Below are 19,809 nucleotides of genomic sequence, written 5' to 3' on the forward strand. Positions count from 1 at the left end.
TCCGTCTATAGGATAAGCATCATCATTGCAGTCACTCTAGAGTCCGTATTAAAGGCCTCATTGGATAACATTGGACATTCATTGTGTCGTACCAACTAACTGAGGAAACAGGGGGGGGGGGGGGGGGGGGTGCATGAGGGGAGCCGGACGGCTGAGAGCACTGGAGTGCAAAATGGCGTTTGAGCACCACGGCTGATGCCTTTCAGTCGTTCAAACTGCATTTTGGCTCAGCACGGTTACTCCTCTCTGCTGTGACACTGAGACACATTAAAGGGGAGATCATCAGTGGCTTCTAATCAGGAAGCAGTTGACTTCCTGCGGATAGAAAGAAAAAAAAATAGCTCGATGTGTTGAAAAAGAGCAGGGGGGGGACCAGGAGTGTCGGTTTGCTCAGATCAGACGACGCCGCTGAGGGGTCTCTGCAGTCCCAACGGGGGCGATGCGATATGCACATGTAAGAAATAAACACTGCAGTTCATACACGGCTCTATATTATATGATTTTAGAAAATATATAATCTTTAAATAACTCTTAGGGTTGGTGTTTTGAAGTCAAAATACAAAAACCTCTTTAAGAGTAGAAAAGCTTTTTTACTGACATCCTCTTTGTGTTGCGGTGCTGCGTGTCGATTACTCGTGTGAGGCTAATGGAAAAGCTTCATATAAACACTGTGTTGGACTCTCCTATAAAACATATGCTATGTAAGAGGGGATCTCCTCACTTCTGAGACAAACTGTGCAGTCAGACGTACGGCGGCTCCAAAAAGAAGTATTCATACCCGTTGACCGTTTCACATTTTGACACTTTAAAACTTCAGCGGGATTTCATCGGCAGTTTTTCGTGGTAGAAAAACTAGGCAAACTGTGGATAGAAAGTGATTAAGGACTCTGCAAGGGAAAAAAGGGTGGCATGCATACGAATTCAGGAAGTTTTACTTCGATACGACTAAATAAAATCCAGTTTGACCAACTAGATTGGCTAGATATAGTCGCCTTGTGCGAGGAGCGGGAGAAAAGGCTGTAGAAGGACACAGCAAACGTGGCTGTTTGTCGGATGTGACCAAAATCGAACTTTTTAATCTGCATGCAAAACTCCATGTGTGATGGAAAAAATCACAGAGTTAAGGGGAAGCTAACCAGATGGAGCTACGTAGAGGATGGAAACCTATCGGAGGCTACTGAGGACTTGAAAAAGAGCATCCTGAAACCAGCTGGGAATCTGCATTAAGACTTGGATACTGCCATTCATAGATGCTCCTAACTTGGCTGAGCTCAAGTCATTTTACGGAAAGAAAAGGCCAAAATATTTTAGCCTTTGTCTGCGCAAAGCTGGTGGACATACATCAAAAAGGCTTGAAGGTGACGGTTCTACAAAATATTGACATGGGCACACCAAACCTTCGTAGATATTTGCAACAAATGCCTCCTTAAATTGATCTTTCTTTACTGCCGCCTCACAATTTATCCCATGAGCCCGGTTAAAATAAAGTTAGCCTACATGTGTTAAGGTGAAGAGATGTGACAAAACTCAAAAGGGTGTGAATACTTCTGTGGAGCACGTGGGTTACCGCGACTCCGCGACTCCGGCGCTGTTGCCGGACAGACGGATGCACGGACGAGTAGGGCTGCAGTGCTGGCTTCGTGTCCACGCTTGAGCGATTGGCACCTGTACCACAGCGACTGGAATAAATGTTGTACAAACGGTACGTAAAATCCCACACATAAAACTTCCTGGGTTTTACATGTACATGTTTATAATCAGCAGGAGAAAGGCAGAGAGAAGGAGAGGAGGTAACATAACTTAGGTCGTCCTGCAGGTTCGTCCTCAGAGAACCTGGCTCAGCAAGTTTCTTCCAGGATTCCCCCGTTTTTTTTATTTATTTTTATTTTCCTTCAGGACCTAGCTGGCCGAATCTGTCCTCACGCTCCGATTGGACATCTTTGGTCAAGGAGGCAGACTCGTACAGGCGTGCCCTCAGCCGTTCATCAGCTAATCCTTTAAGAAAAAAGGCCAGGCTCCGGGGGCGAATCCTCTCGTTCAAAGTGCCGACTGGTTCAAGGAGCGTTCGCTGCTGCGAGGAAAACCTCAGTCCGCCGTAAGCTTTCAGAGGTCCGTAGGCCGGCTCACTGCGGGAGAAGGTGCACGACCTCCCATGTGTCTGATTGTCACTTAGTAAAGGTTAACTGCCCGGGGGTCCGGCGGTGAGAAAGTAGGTCATCATCTCTCCTTTGCCTTTGACGGTGACGAAGCCTCGGTATTCCAGTGTGTAGTTGTAGGAGCTCAGTACCTGGTACAGGTCTGTCGTCACCTGTGTGCAGACAGTTTGGGTTAGATTCAGAGCCACTTTCTGCTTTAAAGAACAGCTATTGGTCAGATTTATTGTAGCGACTTAGGGGCAAAAATGTGTCAGTAAGTTAGCCTCAGCTACTCTGTACCGTGGACACAAAGTCTAAACAGCCATGTTAAAAATGCCAGGTGTTTGAGGTGTTTGAGTTCCTTATCCAACTTTAACATAGCATATCCTGTAATTTTCAATGGTAAAGCAAGCAAATCTGTTTAACTGGAAACATTTTTACAAGAAAAATTAAAAAGCTGCAATAACATGGAAGGATTAGTGTTCATTCCTTTAAACAAACAAACTGATGATCCACCCGTTGATTTATTCCATGTAACTTGGCTCAATAGCAAAAGCCAATAACAATTGGATAAATTACGCGAGAACAGCGACGTCACGTCACTGATCCTGATGCCTCTTCAGAGTTTTCTACATGTGATCAATGGTCCCAAGTCTGGACATGGTTAATGGTCCCACATGGACAATGGTCCCACATCCCTCTGGGAGAATGGCATGTGGTGTGAAAGAACCCAACTCGATCCATAACTCCAAAAGATGTGTTTGGCACAAGGACTAAAAGCAGACCACACCCACAAAAATGGTGGTGGCAGAATCATGTTCTGGAATTCATGTTTTTATCAGAAGGACTTTTGGTCAAGATGGAAAAAAAGAATCATGAAAATACTGGTCAGTTTCACCCCCCAAACATTCAGGTATTTGCTAGAAAGCAGAGGATGAGGAGAGATTCTGGACAAGAGATATCCTTACAATTGACTAAAGGTCAAGAACTTTGATAAGGCAGAGTTGGCAGAACTTCCCTGGTGTGCTAGAACCGTCCTCCTAACATTCATTGATTCTATTGAATTGTCCAGGACGTCATTGATGGTGGGAAAAGTTTTTAAATAATTCATCAAAGGACCTCTTTGAAGTAGATCCTGAGTAAATACTGCAATAAGTGTCTAATTTAAAATAGAGCCCCCCTCCTCCCAGATGCCAGAATATTTAAAAGTTACAGACAAAAGAAGTAGTTGCACACCTAAATAATATACAAAATAATCTTTTGAGCTGTATATAAGCAGGTGTCTCATATCAGTACAGATATTTGTCATATTCAACCATGCAGGTTAAATATTAGTTTTTGTTTTTTTGGGGGGATTTTTCACGGCTCTAGTGGCTCGCTTTTTAACACAGTAGGCTGACTGGAAGGGGGTGAAAGAGGAGGAGAGTCATGCGGCAAAGGACCGCGGGCCAGAGTTGAACCCGGGACAACCATGTTCAGGACTAAGGCCTCCACATGGGTCGTGCTACCTGCTGCGCCACCAGCGCGCCCCTAATACTAGTTTGTTAAGGAAGCCTGCATTCTTTCAGCAGTAAGAGACTGAAAATGCATTTTAGCTACTTTAAAACAAACACTAGAACAGTAAACATGATGTTCATAATACCTGAGGGTGAACTAAAAAATAAAAACAGTGTTAAAATCATCAGGAAGGTTAACTGAACCATGAAAGTTGCTTTGTTTCATTATTTTTGAGATTTTCATCCTGCATCTGCTGTGAGGCTAACTGTGCTAGCAGCTAATTACTAATAGAAGTTGCATTCAAAATGTAAACAGTAAACATCCACTTTATTTCAATGTTTGGCCATGAATAGTTAATGACTATTCACTGCAGACAGGTGTGTTAAATTACACTATGACCAAGCTATCTTGTTTCTGGATATAATAACCTATTAGAGCATTTTATCAATGTTTTCCCCCAATAAAGCCACAGATTTGTCTCAAAACATGAGACATCATATTTCTCCAATTTTAGCTTCCCTTCATTGGCTTCCTGTTAAATCAAGAATATCATTTAAAATTTTCCTTCTCACGTATAAAGCCCTTAATAATCAAGCTCCATCATATATCAGAGCTCTGATTACCCCGTATGTTCCTAACAGAGCACTTCGCTCTCAGACTGCAGGTCTGCTGGTGGTTCCTAGAGTCTCTAAAAGTAGAATGGGAGGCAGATCCTTTAGCTATCAGGCTCCTCTCCTGTGGAACCAACTCCCAGTTTTGGTCCGTGAGGCAGACACCCTGTCTACTAAGCTTAAAATGAGTTACGGTTAGGCTGGGCTAAGGCTAAAATAACACATTTGCTGACAAGAAAATACTAATTACTTTCACAATAAAGGACTTTTACTTGAAGGTTTAAAGGAAATTTAGACAACGTTTGTTTAATCAGGTACCTGGATCCTCTCCGGGACCCCTGTGCTGTCCATGCGACTCGCTACGTTTACCGTGTTGCCCCAAATGTCATACTGAGGCTTTCTGGCCCCGATCACCCCAGCAACCACCGGGCCGATGTTTAGACCTGTAAAAAGAGATTAATATAAAAAGAGGGAAATTATCGTGCCAACCAATGTATTGCTGCAAATTATGTAAAACAGACTGCTGTCACTTTAGGAAAATCTAGAAATCTGTTGATGCATGTCCCCCTGAAACAACAAAATGTTTGTATCCTTCTCCAGCTGAGGAAGTAATCTCATAACATTTGCTTCCTGGTTGGACAAACACGGCTGTAACACGGACCTATTTTCATTTTAAAGTTGTTAAAGGAGTGTTCATTGATGTATTTCATCTGGTCCATCATCCTCATGGCGTAGTCGGCCATGGCGCGAATGTGCGAGCGTCCGGCCTTGTCGTACGTGGAGTCGTTGAGACCAGAAGCCGCCATGTAGGTGGAGCCGATGGTCTTGATCTTCTCCAGCTGACGGAACTGATCCTCGCTGATGATCTGTGGAGAGCAGGAGGAAAGTTAGGAGGTGGCAGCACTCTAATGTCGCTCCATGAAAAAAAAAAAAAGGGATGTCGCTGTGAGACCGGGCCTTTTTCTCTCTAGCCGATGGATTGTCTTAGATCATACAGCTGGAAAAAGCATTAAGTGAACGATTGAAGGAGTAGTCTCCACTGATGCCAATAGAAGAACCACTTAGCGTTAAAATCCACAGACTGGCATCCTGACAGCGCTCACGCCTACCTCGTCAAAGTCAGCGATGATCTCGTTGAGCAGCCGCAGGCACTCCACCCCTTCGTTGTTGGCCTCCAGCTCCACGTAGAACTCGGAGAAGTTGCTGATGGAGGCGAACATGACGGCGACACACTCGCAAGACTGGTAGTAGAGCTCGTCGTTGCGGCGCTCGCGCTGCAGGAAGTGAGCGGCCACGTCTTTGGGCAGGATGTTGTGGAGTAGACGGCGGTTGTAGGCCTGCAGCTCCTCCATCTCCTCCTTCTCCTCTGTGGCCTGGCGGTGGGTTCCACGACGAGAGTTCAAGTTAGCAAAGGACCGACTCGTGCGTGGACGGAAGCTCTCCAGTTTATGAAGAGATTTAAGGATGAATACTCAGGACTTTATTAACCGATGAACTAGGTTTCACTCATCAGACAGATCAGTCATACCATTATGTCCACAAGCCTACTTTGAAATGTATCCCTCTTTATAAATACTACATCTGATTAAAAACTAAAATTGGTCATAATCTATAACTGAAGAACCAGAATAAATTTAGTTTGTATTGTTTTTACAGCTGTCTCCTGAAATGTTGGAAGAAAACATTTTTTTTAGATAGGGTCCCTCCATATTTGTGGACAATAGACACCATCTTAAAATAATCATCCATAAAGTTATCCAGTTGGTTGGTTATTCAATTATAACTTAATACAGTTCCCCAAATAAAGCTCCGCCTGCTTCAAGATGGGAATTATTTATTAAAGGCATGCCTTTATTTCTAATTCTCTATATTGTAGGACATCCCTTGATATTTTTCGATACACCTTGACTTGGTGTTTCACCATCCTGTTAAGTGCACAGAAGTCCATGTTCTGTTTTTGTTGTTAGGCAAGTACGATGAAAATGTCCACCTTCTGTACAATGCACCGTGTGTCAGGCTGGGAGTTACATTTGTCCCATATAGATACCTACACCAGAGGTGTTGGTGAAAGGCTGGGGTGGTGGGTGGGTGTAAATAGAACTTTGGACAGAAAGACTTAAAAGCATCATTCAAAGCCATGGTAAAATGCATTGCAACAGAAGCAGCCTTACACACTTTCTACCTGAAAGTGGTCAATATTTCATGGCTGATTCTTCTATGTCTATAGATTTTCTGAACTGATTGGACTAAACTTGTTTTTTTTTTTTTCTGTTCCTTTTTAATATGTGTGATCTAACAAGCCAACGCTGATTAACTACACCAGAGAGACGTTAAAACAGTCTTAAACTCAATAAATGCCTAGCTAAGGGATTGGGGGGATAAATGCCTAGAGTATAGGATTTTCAACAGTATTTCTTGACAGGAATATATTCCTTTCAAGTGTGATGTAATGTTTTGATTTCATAAAATACTCTTGTTTCAAATATGATCGCAGAGGATTTTCTTCAGAAGTTCAGAAAATGGCAGCTCAGTGGACGAGGTCAGGTTTATGCAATTGTAGCAAACTAACAAAGGAACCTTCAGGTTTTAAGCCAATTTTTTTGTTCGTAGCTGCTCGTTTCAATCATTAATGTGTCAGTCAGTCAGGTTAGAGCGACAACTTTTGGCATTACAACTTGAATGTGACTGTTTTGCATTATCAGCAGGCTGAGATGGAAATGTGTGTAATTGAATTTCCTATAGTCAACCTATACATTATAGTAATGGACTGACTTCATTATATAGTTCAGGATCTATATTAAGCCTCTGGTGTTTAAAGTGCTTCAATTCGAGGTTTGTGGTGAAGAGGCTTTCTATTTGAATTAACTGTAAAAGAAAATAAATAAAAAATACCACAAACAGTAGAGCAGACCAGAAAAAATGGTTATGTATACCATCTCCACTGCTACAGACAGAATGGAGGTGAAAATATAATTAAATTCGGTATTGATTTGCCATTTTCTATGCTTTCAAATCTCTGGCCTCATTAGTGACTTTTTTTAAAGTAGTTATGTTTTTCGTAGGTTAGGCAATGCATTCAGGCAGCAAAACACCAGGATGTCTCCAATCATGCAATATGACGATATTACCGATCATAAAATGAGGAGACTAAGTTATTCCTCTCCTACTACTCTCCAGTTATACATCATCTGCAGCTTTTGCCGCCATATCTGTTTTTTTTTCTTGTACAATAGTCTGCTCTGCAACTACCTGTATGTCCTCAGTGTCCTCCTATAGATTTGCTCCTCCCTCAGATATGATTGTCTTAGCTGTCTCTTTCTTAAATGATGCCACTGAAACAGATCTTCTGCCATTAACTATTTACTTTAAGATAGAAAGTACTCCTGGATCAATTTTCCAGCACCCAGTCGGTCGCAGCAAATGGCCGTTCACCCTGGCCCTGCTCAAGGTTTCTTCCTGTTAAAGGGGAAGTTCGCCTCCCCGCTGCTGCCAAATGCATACTCAGTGTGAGGACTTGCTACAGAGTTAACCACTTGGTGCAATCAAGTCTCCTCTGTCGCAGCATGCTCATTCAGGATCAAAAGGGTTGCTGGAAAGTCAAGGGCTCGATGCAATCAACTGGGTTTACTAAAATAAAAGACATTACACCAACCGGAACAATAAAAATGAACTTGACAGCAGTGTTTTACAGCTACAACCAACTGTACTGAATGTAACGCGTCAATAGGGTACACTTCTAACCAGCTACTTAACAACCCTCTTTACTGCGACTTGCTGCTATTGTACAGAAAGAAGCAAACATAATCGATCCTCTCGCGAGGCACCGGCAGTCTTAAGGCGGGTAAGAAGGCGGCACCTCAGACTGACCTGCAGCTTCCAGAGGAAGTCGAGCCTGGCTGTGGACTCCACCTGCTGGGCGTGAAAGTAAAGGGCGAGGACGAACACCGTGATCACCACGGGGGTCATGATCTTCAGAGGAACCTTGTTGTCCACCACGCAGCTGGCGGAGACAAAAAACACGAGCACGTCGACGCGTGAGCCGGCAGAATAACCCCGAGACAACGGTGCCACATAATGCTCAGGTTGTACTTCAACGGGGGGGAATCTGACACAAACAAGCTGTCCTGTACATCTCGGCTCATTAGCGTAAGCATCTGTCGCCAGCAGGTCATTATTAGTTTCATTAGTGCGGTAACGAGGCTGCCGCTTTAATGGACGACGGAGCAACGATGAAAGCTGCCATCAGTCTCACCTTGTGCCGTTATCTGGTTTGCTGCGAGGGGAGAAACAGAGAGGAGCTGATCAGCGTCTGGACACCTGTGAAGGTTGTATACAGCACATATAACAACATGGGGGGGACTCACGTGTAATTCATGGCATTTGCCATAACCAGCAGGTCCTGGTTGTCGAAGAGGCTGACTTTAGGCACCTCCATGATGAGAAGGTACAGCAGCTCGATGAAGAGCATGAGGAAGAGTTTCCCGATGCTGCTGATCTGCAGGAAGACGGAGCAGGCCAGCAGGCTCAGCAGCACGCAGCACGTGAAGTACTGAGGAGGACACGGGGAAGAGAGAGCGGAGATGTGCACACATGCCGTTAGACCGCCGTTTGGTCGTACAACTTTAAACTGTCCAATGGTTCCAGCTGAATAAGTCACGCCTGACGGTTCTAGAAAGCAGATATTGCTAAACCTGTTTGTCATTAAACTGCACCACTGTTTAGATATAAAATGTCATAAAAAGTGCCTCAGTGTTCGCATACGTCTTTCATTCTAGTCAGGAAATGCTCCAATAATTCAAAAGACAAAAATAAAGGAGGTAATTGGAGAAACAGTGCTTAACTGAGTGAAATACTTTCAAACAGGTGATAGATTTATGCGTTTTGTTGCATTGTGGGTTACACACCAATGCCTGTAAGACATTTTTGTGTCAGATTAAGGTATAAACACACAGTGGCGGTTCTGGCATGAATACTGGCCCCTCCCCTAAAGGCCAGCCATAGATTAGGGCCCAACAGTAGGGGTGTACCGACACAACAACTCACATCGATGTATCGATTCAATGATTAACCATCCAATTACATCCATGCAAAATAAAAATATCGATATATTGAAATTTTAAGATACGTCTTTATTTTAAATTCAGGCATGAGACTATAGTGAACAGGTGATCTATTATTATGATTATTATTATTATATAAAATTGGGAGAATTTTGTTCTTGAATTTCTGTTTACGATTTGAATCACTGATACTACCTGTAAGAGCTTAGAAATATAATGGTCAAATATATATATATATATATATATATATATATATATATATATATATATATATATATATATATATATATTTAGAGTTGATATCAATGTAAATAATAGTGTTATAATATCATATCGGATAAATCAGAAATTGTAACAGACTTTATTATATCAGCAAATATATATTCATCTAACAAAGCGATATAACCTCATACTGTGACAAAGCTGGTGATTCACACCCCCACTAGAGGTTCCCTGTTCTTCAGTGTTTTGTGGAAAGAAACTAAGAAATAATTCATCCAGGGCAAAATGAGGGGAAAAAAGGCTTTTTTTTCTCCTTTAACCGGTTCTTGTACGCTCCCCCTCCCTGACGCTGCCCACGGCTAAATGCCCACGTTGCCCACAGTCTCGGGTACACGCGCACCTCGGGAAAGCTACAGATGAGGGCGTCGTCTGCACAGGAGCCGAGTTGCGTGTCCAGGTTGTAGTTGAGCAGGACCGCATGGCAGGCGTTCACCAGGTCCAGGCTGATGTTGAGCTCTGACCTGATGCAGCTCCGCAGGTCGTGGCTGCTGCAGGTGAACTGAACCGAGGCGACAGTCAGACAGCGGACTCAGGTCACTCACAGTAAACACGGCAAAGAGAACAGTTTTGATAGGAAGGGCAACTTACAATATTAATGAAAGCAGATAGGAAGACGACGATGATGGTGAAGACACCAACCAAGGTGCTGTTGAGTCTGGACTGGACGATACTTTTGGAAAGAGTCTGCAGAGGAACTGGGAAGATCTGGACAAAAAAAATACACCTTATTAAATGTTTCACCTCTCGGTTTCTTGATCTTCTCTTTAGTTCCTAATAACAGAAAGCCTAAAGCTAGAGCATATATCTCACTACACAAAATGTTTCTATTTAAGGCACCTCTTCTAGCTCTCTCTGAGTCATCAGCTGCAGTGGACTGGGCAAAGGATTTATTCCCTATTTTTATGTATCTCCACAACTCAGGAAGACGTCCAGTGTAACTAATTTAAGGGGATAAATTCTTAGGTACTGACGCTTGTGATTTTGGAGACGGCGCCAAAGATATTTATTCATAAACACGTTCCTGCAGTGATTGATTTTTAATCTCCTAAAGACAGCCTGCTGACGGATCTGCCTCCACTGTGGCCAAAACAAAACAAGCAGAGGAGGACAAAGAGGGAGAAAAGAAAAAGAGGAACCCAAGGGAACGTGTGTGTGGGAGCATACAAATACCTTTCAGAGATATCTGAATTACATTATAAACAATGCTTGCAGAAACCCTAAAATATGCTGCTTGAGGTCCAGTGTGAGTATGATCTAATTTAATTTTAAAAAGCCCACTGCTGACATTCTACAGTTTTCTTACTTTGCAGTTTGTATAATGCAGGGAAGAAAATAGAGCATTCATATCAGTAAATAGAGGTGGGTAGAGTAGACAAAAATCATACGCCAGTAAGAGTAGCACTACTTCAACATATTCTTTAAAAAAATATATAAAAGTTGCCAATCAAGAAATTACTTAACTAAGAGTAGAAAAAAACAATTGGCAGAAAGAATATTCAAGTACTGATTAACTAATCATACCATCTGATTTCATATTTATAGGTGATTTAATAGGACAGACAAAAATATAAAATACATATTATGGTATTTTAAAGACTTAAATAAAAAGAAAATCTGAAAAATAATTAAAAAATAAATTCTGGCAGGAGAAACCCCCTTAAAATTTTTTCATCATAACACTAATAAACACTGCAAACAGGGAACTAAAAGTACAATTTTCTTGAAATTTGTGTATTTCCTTCGATTTGAGCAGGTAAATAAGACTATTTGCCGCTGGAATAAGGCTTTTGTACTTAAATTAGGAACAATTCATCTCCATCTTAGTTTAGCTAATTACCTTATTTTAGGGGGTAAAAGTACTCACTCCATTGGCAAATAATCATATTTACCTGCTCAGATCAAGGAAAAATATAGTCATTTCAAGAAGATTTTACTCATATCTAGTTCCCTTTTTGCAGTGTGAAACCAACACATTACAGCAGTTTTATGTATATATAGTAAGATAGAACAGTGCAAAGTAATAATACTGTTTACTGTATGTTTACGTGACCTCCAAATGGCTCAATGATCTCAGCAGATCAGAAAAATTAAATTAAGACAACAAGAAGTCTCACTTTAACAGAAACTGTAGGTGTTCATCAAGATCAGAGAAGTGATTCAAAATGAATTCAGACTAACACAAGAGATCTAACAAGTTATGTGAAAGGACGGTTCTTCCATGACGTGGCGAGACACATCTGCTGTCCATTTACGCTGCCGGAGAGAGCGGCACTTTCAGCAGATAACAGGAAGGCTGAACGGAGAGCAGCAAAGTTCCTCTCTTTGATCCGTTCTCTCGCAGAACATGTGGAACTGGGAGAATCTGGCTTGCTCCTGGGAATCTCAGGGTTACGGTCATGCACACAGAGACCACTAACGTTTGCATTAACGTCATTTACGCTTATGAGGGTAACTGCTGGTGCAAGATGCTGAAGTTTTAAATGTAAACTAAGTAATTATTTAGTTTTTGCTTTGAAGTAATAGTAAAACTCTGTTTTACAGCCGTGCATCTCTCACACATAAATCAGCTTTGCTTATAATATTAATCAAGAACGACTTATGGATAGATAGAAGCAATATTTAAAATGCTGCAAGATCTTCTTTAATTAAAGTTTTTTGGTTGTTGTTTTTTGAATAGGATTAAGTTAAAATCCACATTGGCAGATCAAAACTGTTAACTTTACAGTGATTTATATCATTTTCTATTCGTCCTCGGACTAAGACTAGCACACGTCGCTCTTTCCCTTTAAATCTCATCAGAATCTGAACGCTTTAACTAACTCAGCTCACGTTTCGGGGCTAAACACACATCATACCAACTTCTCAGATGTTCATTTTAAATTGAGCAGATAGAGACACCAAAACAGGCCGACACATCAAACTAAAGACCTAGGCTGTCTTTAAAAATCTAGCCAAGAGTTCACAGTTTTTCTTTAAAGTGTAAACCACATTCTGAGGTCTCTAAGCAGACAACAGATTATACTCACCCCAAAACAGCAGTACACAGCTGAGATGAACATGACGCCCGTCAGGATGATGAAGCAGGTGATGAAGAAGCCGATCATCAGATTGGAGCTGGAGGAAAGAAACGGTTTTATTTATTTTTTATATATTAGCTGTTGTAGCCTGTTCCTATGTAATGAAAGCTGCAAGGTGCTCTCTGAAGGTTTCAGCCTGATGTTCTGCACAGATTATCCAACTTCAGCTGTGAAAAGCAAACTAAATGCTCCTGGTTCTTGTCGCCAGGCAGTTTGTTGAAAGGCCACAACTATGCGATGTGTCATGTCACTGATTTTGGACAGTTGTCAGAAATGACATCCTAGATGGGCGCACGAAGAGTAAAAGTGTTCATAAACCCTAATTTGTTTAACATTTAAGTTGTGATAGCCAGACATTTGGTTTATGATCGAAACTGCAGCAGGAAACTGTTTTTTTCGCCTCACCTGCCGTGACGCTTATTGTAATTTAAATACGCTGTAGGCTCTGATTGGTTAGGGAGAATTCTTCCAGGAGTTATCTCCACATGGCATAATGTAGCTTTTAATTGGCTGCTTTCTACGACACAAGCAAAAAAAATAAATAAATAACTAAACAGCCCAAAGTTCAACTAACCACTTTTTTTCTCCCCCGATCGACAGTTTTGGAATTGAGTGTCCTGATTCTGTCAAAGCAGCTCTGCTCCGACAGTGAGGCGGGGATCTTGTCAATGTCAGGACAGCCTGCTAGAAAATCTTTAGTGGAGAGAAATTCACCTAATTCTACAAGGTTATTTTTAGAGTCGAGGCCACACATCATCATCACCATGATGCTGCAGCAGCGGGAATAAGGTTTAGGTTGAGCTTATAATCAGCAGCCAGAGACAAACACGGCCTGATTAAAATGCTTTCTATCAACTTTGGTTTTTAATCTTTCTGTCAGGAGCAGAAAGGTTTAGAAAAGAAAACTACCAACAGGTTCTAATGTGTGGCAACAAGAGATACTTTTTAAACATGTTTTTTTTTTTTTTTTGTCAATAATGCCCAGAGCTGTCCATTCATTTAATTTGCATTAAACTACAATGGCTGTTCAACACATCTGTGAGAAAAAATTTATAGATATGTAATATATATATATATATATATATATCTGTGCTGTACATATAAATACATCTCCACAGCTATGAAAATCATTCAAAAGCTCATTTATTTATCTCATGAATCGCATATATTGATTGCACACAGTTTATCTCTCATAATGTTGATGATAATCACTTACAGCTAAAAAAACCCACCTGCAATTCAGTTTCTCAGAAATGTACAATATGATATAAAGGCAATATATAAAAAACATTTTTAATGCACAAATGGTGGGTTATGGCTTAGCAAATCATGGGGAAGACTGCTGACTTGACAGTTTTCCAGTAGATTAACATGGACACCTTCCACAAAGAGGTAAGCTACAAAAGGTCTCCAGTAAAGAAGCTGGCCATTCACAGAGTGCTTATCCAATAATACTAATGGAAAGTTGAGTGGAAGGAAAACGTGTGGTAGAAAGAAAGTGCAGAAGCAACAAGACTAATCTCAGCCTTGAAATAGTTGTGAAGCAAAACCCATTTAACAGTTTGGGGACGATTCACTATGCATGTACTGTGGCTGGAGTCAGAGCCTCCAGATCCATGGAACATGAAGATATCCAGGACTTGGGCTACATCCTGCTCCTGTACCACGGACAACATCAGCGGCGTCTTACCTAGGCTAAGGAGGACAAGGTCTCAGTGCTTGGATGAAGAGTGGAGAGGCACAGGATTAAAGTAGCTAAAGGGTGATTGAGACATTTCCACAGCTAGTGATGACTTAAGGAGTCCGGTCATCTACTAGGAGTAGGTCCACAGTGTTTTATCAAGTCCTGCCTCAGCGCTGCCAACAACCACTTCATGCTTTCTTCTGCTAACGAGCTTTATGGGAATGCTGATTTCATTTTCTGGCCAGATTTGGCACCCACCCACATCGGTACAAAAAGCTGGTCCATGATATCACTGTGCTGGATTGGCCGGCAACTTGGTCCAACCTAAAACCTCACAGAGTCTGTCGGGTTCTCGACAGAAAGACGAGAGACACCAGAGCCAACAATACAGATGACCTGAAAGGTCATCATCAGAGAAACCTGGGTCACCTTGAAACCTCAGCAGCGCCACAGGCTGGTCGCCTCCATGCCACGCCGCACTGATGCAGTAATTCACGCAGGAGAAGTCCCAATCAAGTGCTGAGTGGATATTGCACAGAACACACACACAGTTTTCAATTCAAATCCCTTTTTTTTCTTGGTCTTTAGTAATAATGTTTATTAATTGTACTATCCCTGGCGATTTTACAAATTTCGCTACCCAAACCTTTCCTTCAGCTAAACCTTTCCATTAATATTCTTGGAGACAGCCCCCCTGCAAACAGCCAGGATCCGAGCGTACAAGTCATTATCACAGAGCGTAAGAGGGTGCGACTCACGTTGGCACAATGACGATCTGGATGAAGCAGATGAAGAAAAAGACGAGGGTAGCACAGGCGACGTACGCGCCGAACCTGGTGTCCACCTGTTTGGAGTACTGAACCAAGGAGAGGACAGGTCAGATCTGAACTCACACTGTGGATCAGTGAGACGACGAGGCTCTGGAACAGAAGCAGACTCAAAACGTCCCCTGATCTGCTGGAAGTTTTTACTTTCTAATCGGTTTACCAACAGCACTGAACAGAAGAAAACTGTACTTAAATTTTGTGTGGGAAAAAAAAAAAAGAGTCTGTCCTTCACTGTCTAAAGCAGTTTTCTTCATCTGGCTTTCAGTACACTATTTCCAAATGTAGCCTCTGGTTTCTCCTTTGTTTTTTTTCCCCCTTTCTTTGACTCCCTTCTGGGACAGAGAGGAGAAAGCTTTTTTTTTTTTGCGCACGCTGGATTGCCTGTCACAACCGTTTATCTGCCGATGCACCGGCAGCGTGTCGGCGTACGGCCTAACCTTTTTTTCCAGGTCGGGTTCTCTGAAGGTGAGCAGGAACTTTTTCACGTGCTCGGAGCGTAGGCGGTCGATGCTGCGCGCGTCGATGGCCCTGCCCAGGAACTCGTCCACCTCGTCCTCCGGGTTGAGGTTTTCCTGCGTGTTCCTGAAAATAAAATGCCTGAATAAAACAAGATGAGAGACCGAGTGACAGTGCTGAAACAACTAATCACCCAATGTGGATCTTGGGCTTGTAGGAATTTCTCAGATAGTTTTATTAACTTAAAGCGCATTAATTAGATTCAGAGCAGAACAAATAAAACATGCCCATTGATAGAAATGCATCTAACTTGTTGAAAATGTTAAAAACCGGTTTGAAGACCTTCAGAGTTGATTGGAACTGAAAGATTGAAGGATTGCATGAGAAGCCATTGTGCTGCGACCGGAGGTGGGTAGAGCAGCCAAAACCTGTCCCCAAGTAAGAGTAGCACCACTTCAGCATATGTTTACTTGACTGAAGTAAAAAGTAGTCATCCAAACAAAATGACCCAAGTCAGAGTAAAAATATATTCAGTAAAAGCTACTTGGGTACTGAAGTACTTGAGTAGTACAGTTTCATCTGAGTTAATTTGTAAAAAAAATAATAATCACAGAGACAAAACAATCTAATCATTTGTAGATTCTGATCCTTAGAATGAGAAAATAAAAATGACTAAAAATAGAAATCACATAGTTACAAAATAACAAATTCAGACACATTTCTAAATCTCGGTTTCTCACAATTTAAAACCAATACTTACTGTGGGAAATCTGTACGTTAGAACTGCTACTTCCAAGGACAATATCTACTGTTATTATTGTATATTCACTTGACCTCCAAACAGGCTCTTCACATAGAAAATAATGTTAGAACGACAAAGGTTGTGTACAAACACTAAAAACAAATCTAAAAAGTTACTCCAGTATATGCAACTGAGCAAATGTCACCAATGACTACCCACAACTAGTTACAACCTGAATAATTAATTTAAAATGTTTCATAATGTGAACAACTTCTTTTAGAATGAATAAATTGTGATTTGTTAAGTCAAAAAGAACAGTAACTTCACTAGCACCCAACCCATTTCTACCAAAAAGACATTTCAAAATAACGTATGAGAAATTAAAGGACACCCAATGTGGACCTTTATGAAAGGTTAAATTATTTTTAAGATTGTTTTGATTATGTCGGTTCAGAGGCTACGTACCGTCAGTATCTTACGCTAAGGACTTGTTTCAATTAAATTCCAAGTATTAAAACTTGTATCCTGATCAAAGCACTTTCAAGATCAGCATTTAAGAATAAATTAAACATCCACTACGTGTTGTTGGTCTGTTGTCTATATATTTGCCTCTCCCCCAGCAAGTTGTCCAGGTGGGATAAAAAATAAATAAACAAGGCTTCAGTGTGAACAGATTGCAAAATGGTTGATCAAATAAGCTTGGTTTTCCTTAACATGCGAGTTTTATTCTTTCACAGTATTGATAAGGAAAGGGTGAATGCATTGGCAGCTGCAGATCTGCCCCGCAGGTTATACCCAGATATGTCCAACTGCCTCTGGAAAGACCCGCAGCACACTTAGTGTTAAATCATCCATTGTTCAAAGCCAGGCAAAAGTTTTATGAAGCTGTAGAACAGTTGTCTGCGTTTTACTCACTGAAGGCTACAACTAGTCAAGTAATCAGCAACTGATTTTCAAGGCAAGCCTTTATTAGCCTAACACTTTGAGCAAACTGCATCAAAAACATCATTAGCAGGAGCAGAACGCAAACTTATGAACGACTATAGCTGAGCGTGACAACTCAGATATACTATATAATAAAAAAACAAAGATATATGCTTTTAAAAACCTTATAATAGCCTTCTTAATAAATAATTAAAGCCTATGCTGAAGCAGAATATTGTGGTTGTCCTGCAGAAAAACTCCTGCCATGACTACATTTTGACTTATACATAGCACTGACTTATTAACTTATTTACTTATATTAGTGGCAACAAATGATGGCCACAAAAACCATGTTCAGTCTCTAAAGCGTATCTCTGTTCTGTCATGGCTGATACTGAAATAAAAACCTTCTAAATAGTCGGAGACGACGCTGACTGGACGCCACTTCTTGCTCAGGTTGCTTAAGATGATGGGATTGGGCCGCTACACCCTCTGTTATTACAGATTTACCAATTATAATAAATCTAGCTTTATCCGTTTTGAAATCAATGTGATACTCGTCCTGCTATGATTGTAGCAGATTTATAAAACGAGCTACTAAATGATAATCACCAAGTATATTTGAAGACAAAAAGAAGAGTTTGGAAGGACAGGGAGAGAAGAGCTTCTGTATAAATTACATTTTTAATTTTATTCTCCTCAGGATGAAGCAGTTGCTGCTGCGCCACCAGAGGACGTTACCGTGAGGTATACCATGAATGATAATATCAGTTTTGTCATAAGACTTCAGCACCTTGTGCTACAAAACGAATTCAGCTGTGAAAAAGAAACTTTGAGAAAATTGCCAACGCTGCTATTTAGATGAGTCATCCCCTCCAGGGAAGCATCTTTTCTGTCTGTCATGGGAACAATGGATGACTAACAGCAGTCCAAGGACACAAAATGACTCCGAGTCGGGTTTTATAGTTTCAGCAAAGACGAAGTCACTCAGTCTAGTACCACACACAAACTCAAGGGAGAAAAAAAAAACAGCAACAGCAAAGTGCTCTCAGTCCAAAACTACAAAACTGTATTTAATGATTGCTCTCATGAAGTTCAAAGCCGAGAAGACAAGCCACAAACTGGACCACCCCCCAATCCAGCTCCTTTGTCTGAAAAATGAAGCAGACTGAAAGCTGAACCTCAGCAGGGAAAGTAGGAGTATGGGTTCATGTCTTAACAAAATTCACAACTACAGTGAGACACTGCAGATGGGACTAATCTTGGCACGTGTGGTAAAAATGTGTAAAAAGCCTTGAAATGAAGTTATTTCTTTGCAGTAGCATAATCCAATAACAATCTCATTTAGAACAGATAATATAAAACATTCAGAAGTTAGTTCATGTTAAGTTATTGTTAGATAATATAGAGTGAATAACGTAGAGTATCTAGGAATCTATAATTGGTCATCTGTGACGTCTTGTTTTTCTTAGCAGAATGCATTTAATTTCTACGGCTAACCTTTATTACTCCCCTTTCCAGGGCAAACCTCCATCTCTCTAGATTTTACTCCACCTGTTCCCTGCTCTCTCCTCAGATCACATCATCTGCAAACATCATAGTCCACGGAGCTTCTTGTCTAACCTCATCTGTCAGCCTGTCCATCACTCCAGACGGCGCTCAGAGCCTCTCAAAGATTCTATGTGCAGTTCCACCATCACCTTCAACTCCTCTGTCACACCTACAGCACACCTCACCACCATCTTACATCTCTCATACATCTCTCATACACATGCACCACTCTGCCATACTTCCCTGCTACTGCAGACTTCCTCATACAACACCACAGCTCCTTGTTCTGCTTTCTCTGGATCTTCAAAAACAACGCGGCTTCCTCTGACCCGCTCTGTACTTCTCCGTCATCATCCTCAAAGCAAATACTGCATCTGTAGTCATTTTTCTAGTCATGAAACCCTACTGCTGCTCACAGATGTTCTCTTCTGACCTAACTACAGCCAATAAGTTCATAGCATGACTCGTCAATTTTACTCCTCCGTAGCTGTCACAGCTCTGCACATCTCCCTCGTTCTTAAAAACCGGCGCCAGGACACAGTTCTCCTCCATCCCTCAGGCTCTTTCTTGCTCTCCAAGATCTCGTTGAACAACATGGTCAAAAACTCTACTGCTGTCTCTCGTGGACACTTCCATGCCTCCACGGGTATCAGGACCTTTTCAATGCCTTCCTTACTTCACCATTGGTTGCTTCTTCTGCTCATTGTTCTCACTGCTTTTCTTCATTTATCAACTCTTCAACGGACCCCTTCCTTCTTCCTATCACACTTCTTGCACCCGTCAGTACATCGTCATCTTGATCTCCACCCTAACCCACTGAACATCCTTCCCATCTCTGTCTCTCTGTCTCGCCACCCTGTCACATGTCCCTGTATGTTCTTTGTTTGGCCTTGGCTGCCTCTACCTTCACTTTACGCTCCATCTCTCAGTCTATCTCAACTCTTCCCTAAAAGCCACACAACT

At 41.5% G+C, this 19,809-nt stretch overlaps 1 protein-coding gene across 2 annotated transcripts in view; it reads right to left on the reverse strand.

The window, feature by feature from the left end:
• Positions 1 to 981: 981 nt before the first annotated feature.
• The window catches only part of adcy5 (adenylate cyclase 5), a 102,357-nt gene continuing 83,529 nt past the window's right edge, over positions 982 to 19,809 (reverse strand). Inside the window, exons 10-21 of one of the 2 annotated variants that reach the window (XM_012868519.3) lie at positions 15,611 to 15,770; positions 15,105 to 15,202; positions 12,612 to 12,699; positions 10,174 to 10,290; positions 9,926 to 10,084; positions 8,608 to 8,792; positions 8,496 to 8,516; positions 8,111 to 8,243; positions 5,353 to 5,616; positions 4,905 to 5,109; positions 4,562 to 4,686; positions 982 to 2,308 (exon numbers count right to left, since the gene is read on the reverse strand). In XM_012868519.3, coding sequence (XP_012723973.2) covers positions 2,180 to 2,308; positions 4,562 to 4,686; positions 4,905 to 5,109; positions 5,353 to 5,616; positions 8,111 to 8,243; positions 8,496 to 8,516; positions 8,608 to 8,792; positions 9,926 to 10,084; positions 10,174 to 10,290; positions 12,612 to 12,699; positions 15,105 to 15,202; positions 15,611 to 15,770 — 1,684 coding nt within the window. In that variant the 3' untranslated portion in view covers positions 982 to 2,179. The remainder of the gene's footprint in view (positions 2,309 to 4,561; positions 4,687 to 4,904; positions 5,110 to 5,352; positions 5,617 to 8,110; positions 8,244 to 8,495; positions 8,517 to 8,607; positions 8,793 to 9,925; positions 10,085 to 10,173; positions 10,291 to 12,611; positions 12,700 to 15,104; positions 15,203 to 15,610; positions 15,771 to 19,809) is intronic. The other variant, XM_012868520.3, reaches the window with a different exon arrangement.

Source organism: Fundulus heteroclitus, chromosome 7 (genome assembly GCF_011125445.2).
Source record: "Fundulus heteroclitus isolate FHET01 chromosome 7, MU-UCD_Fhet_4.1, whole genome shotgun sequence".
In the NCBI taxonomy this organism is placed as follows: Eukaryota; Metazoa; Chordata; class Actinopteri; order Cyprinodontiformes; family Fundulidae; genus Fundulus; species Fundulus heteroclitus.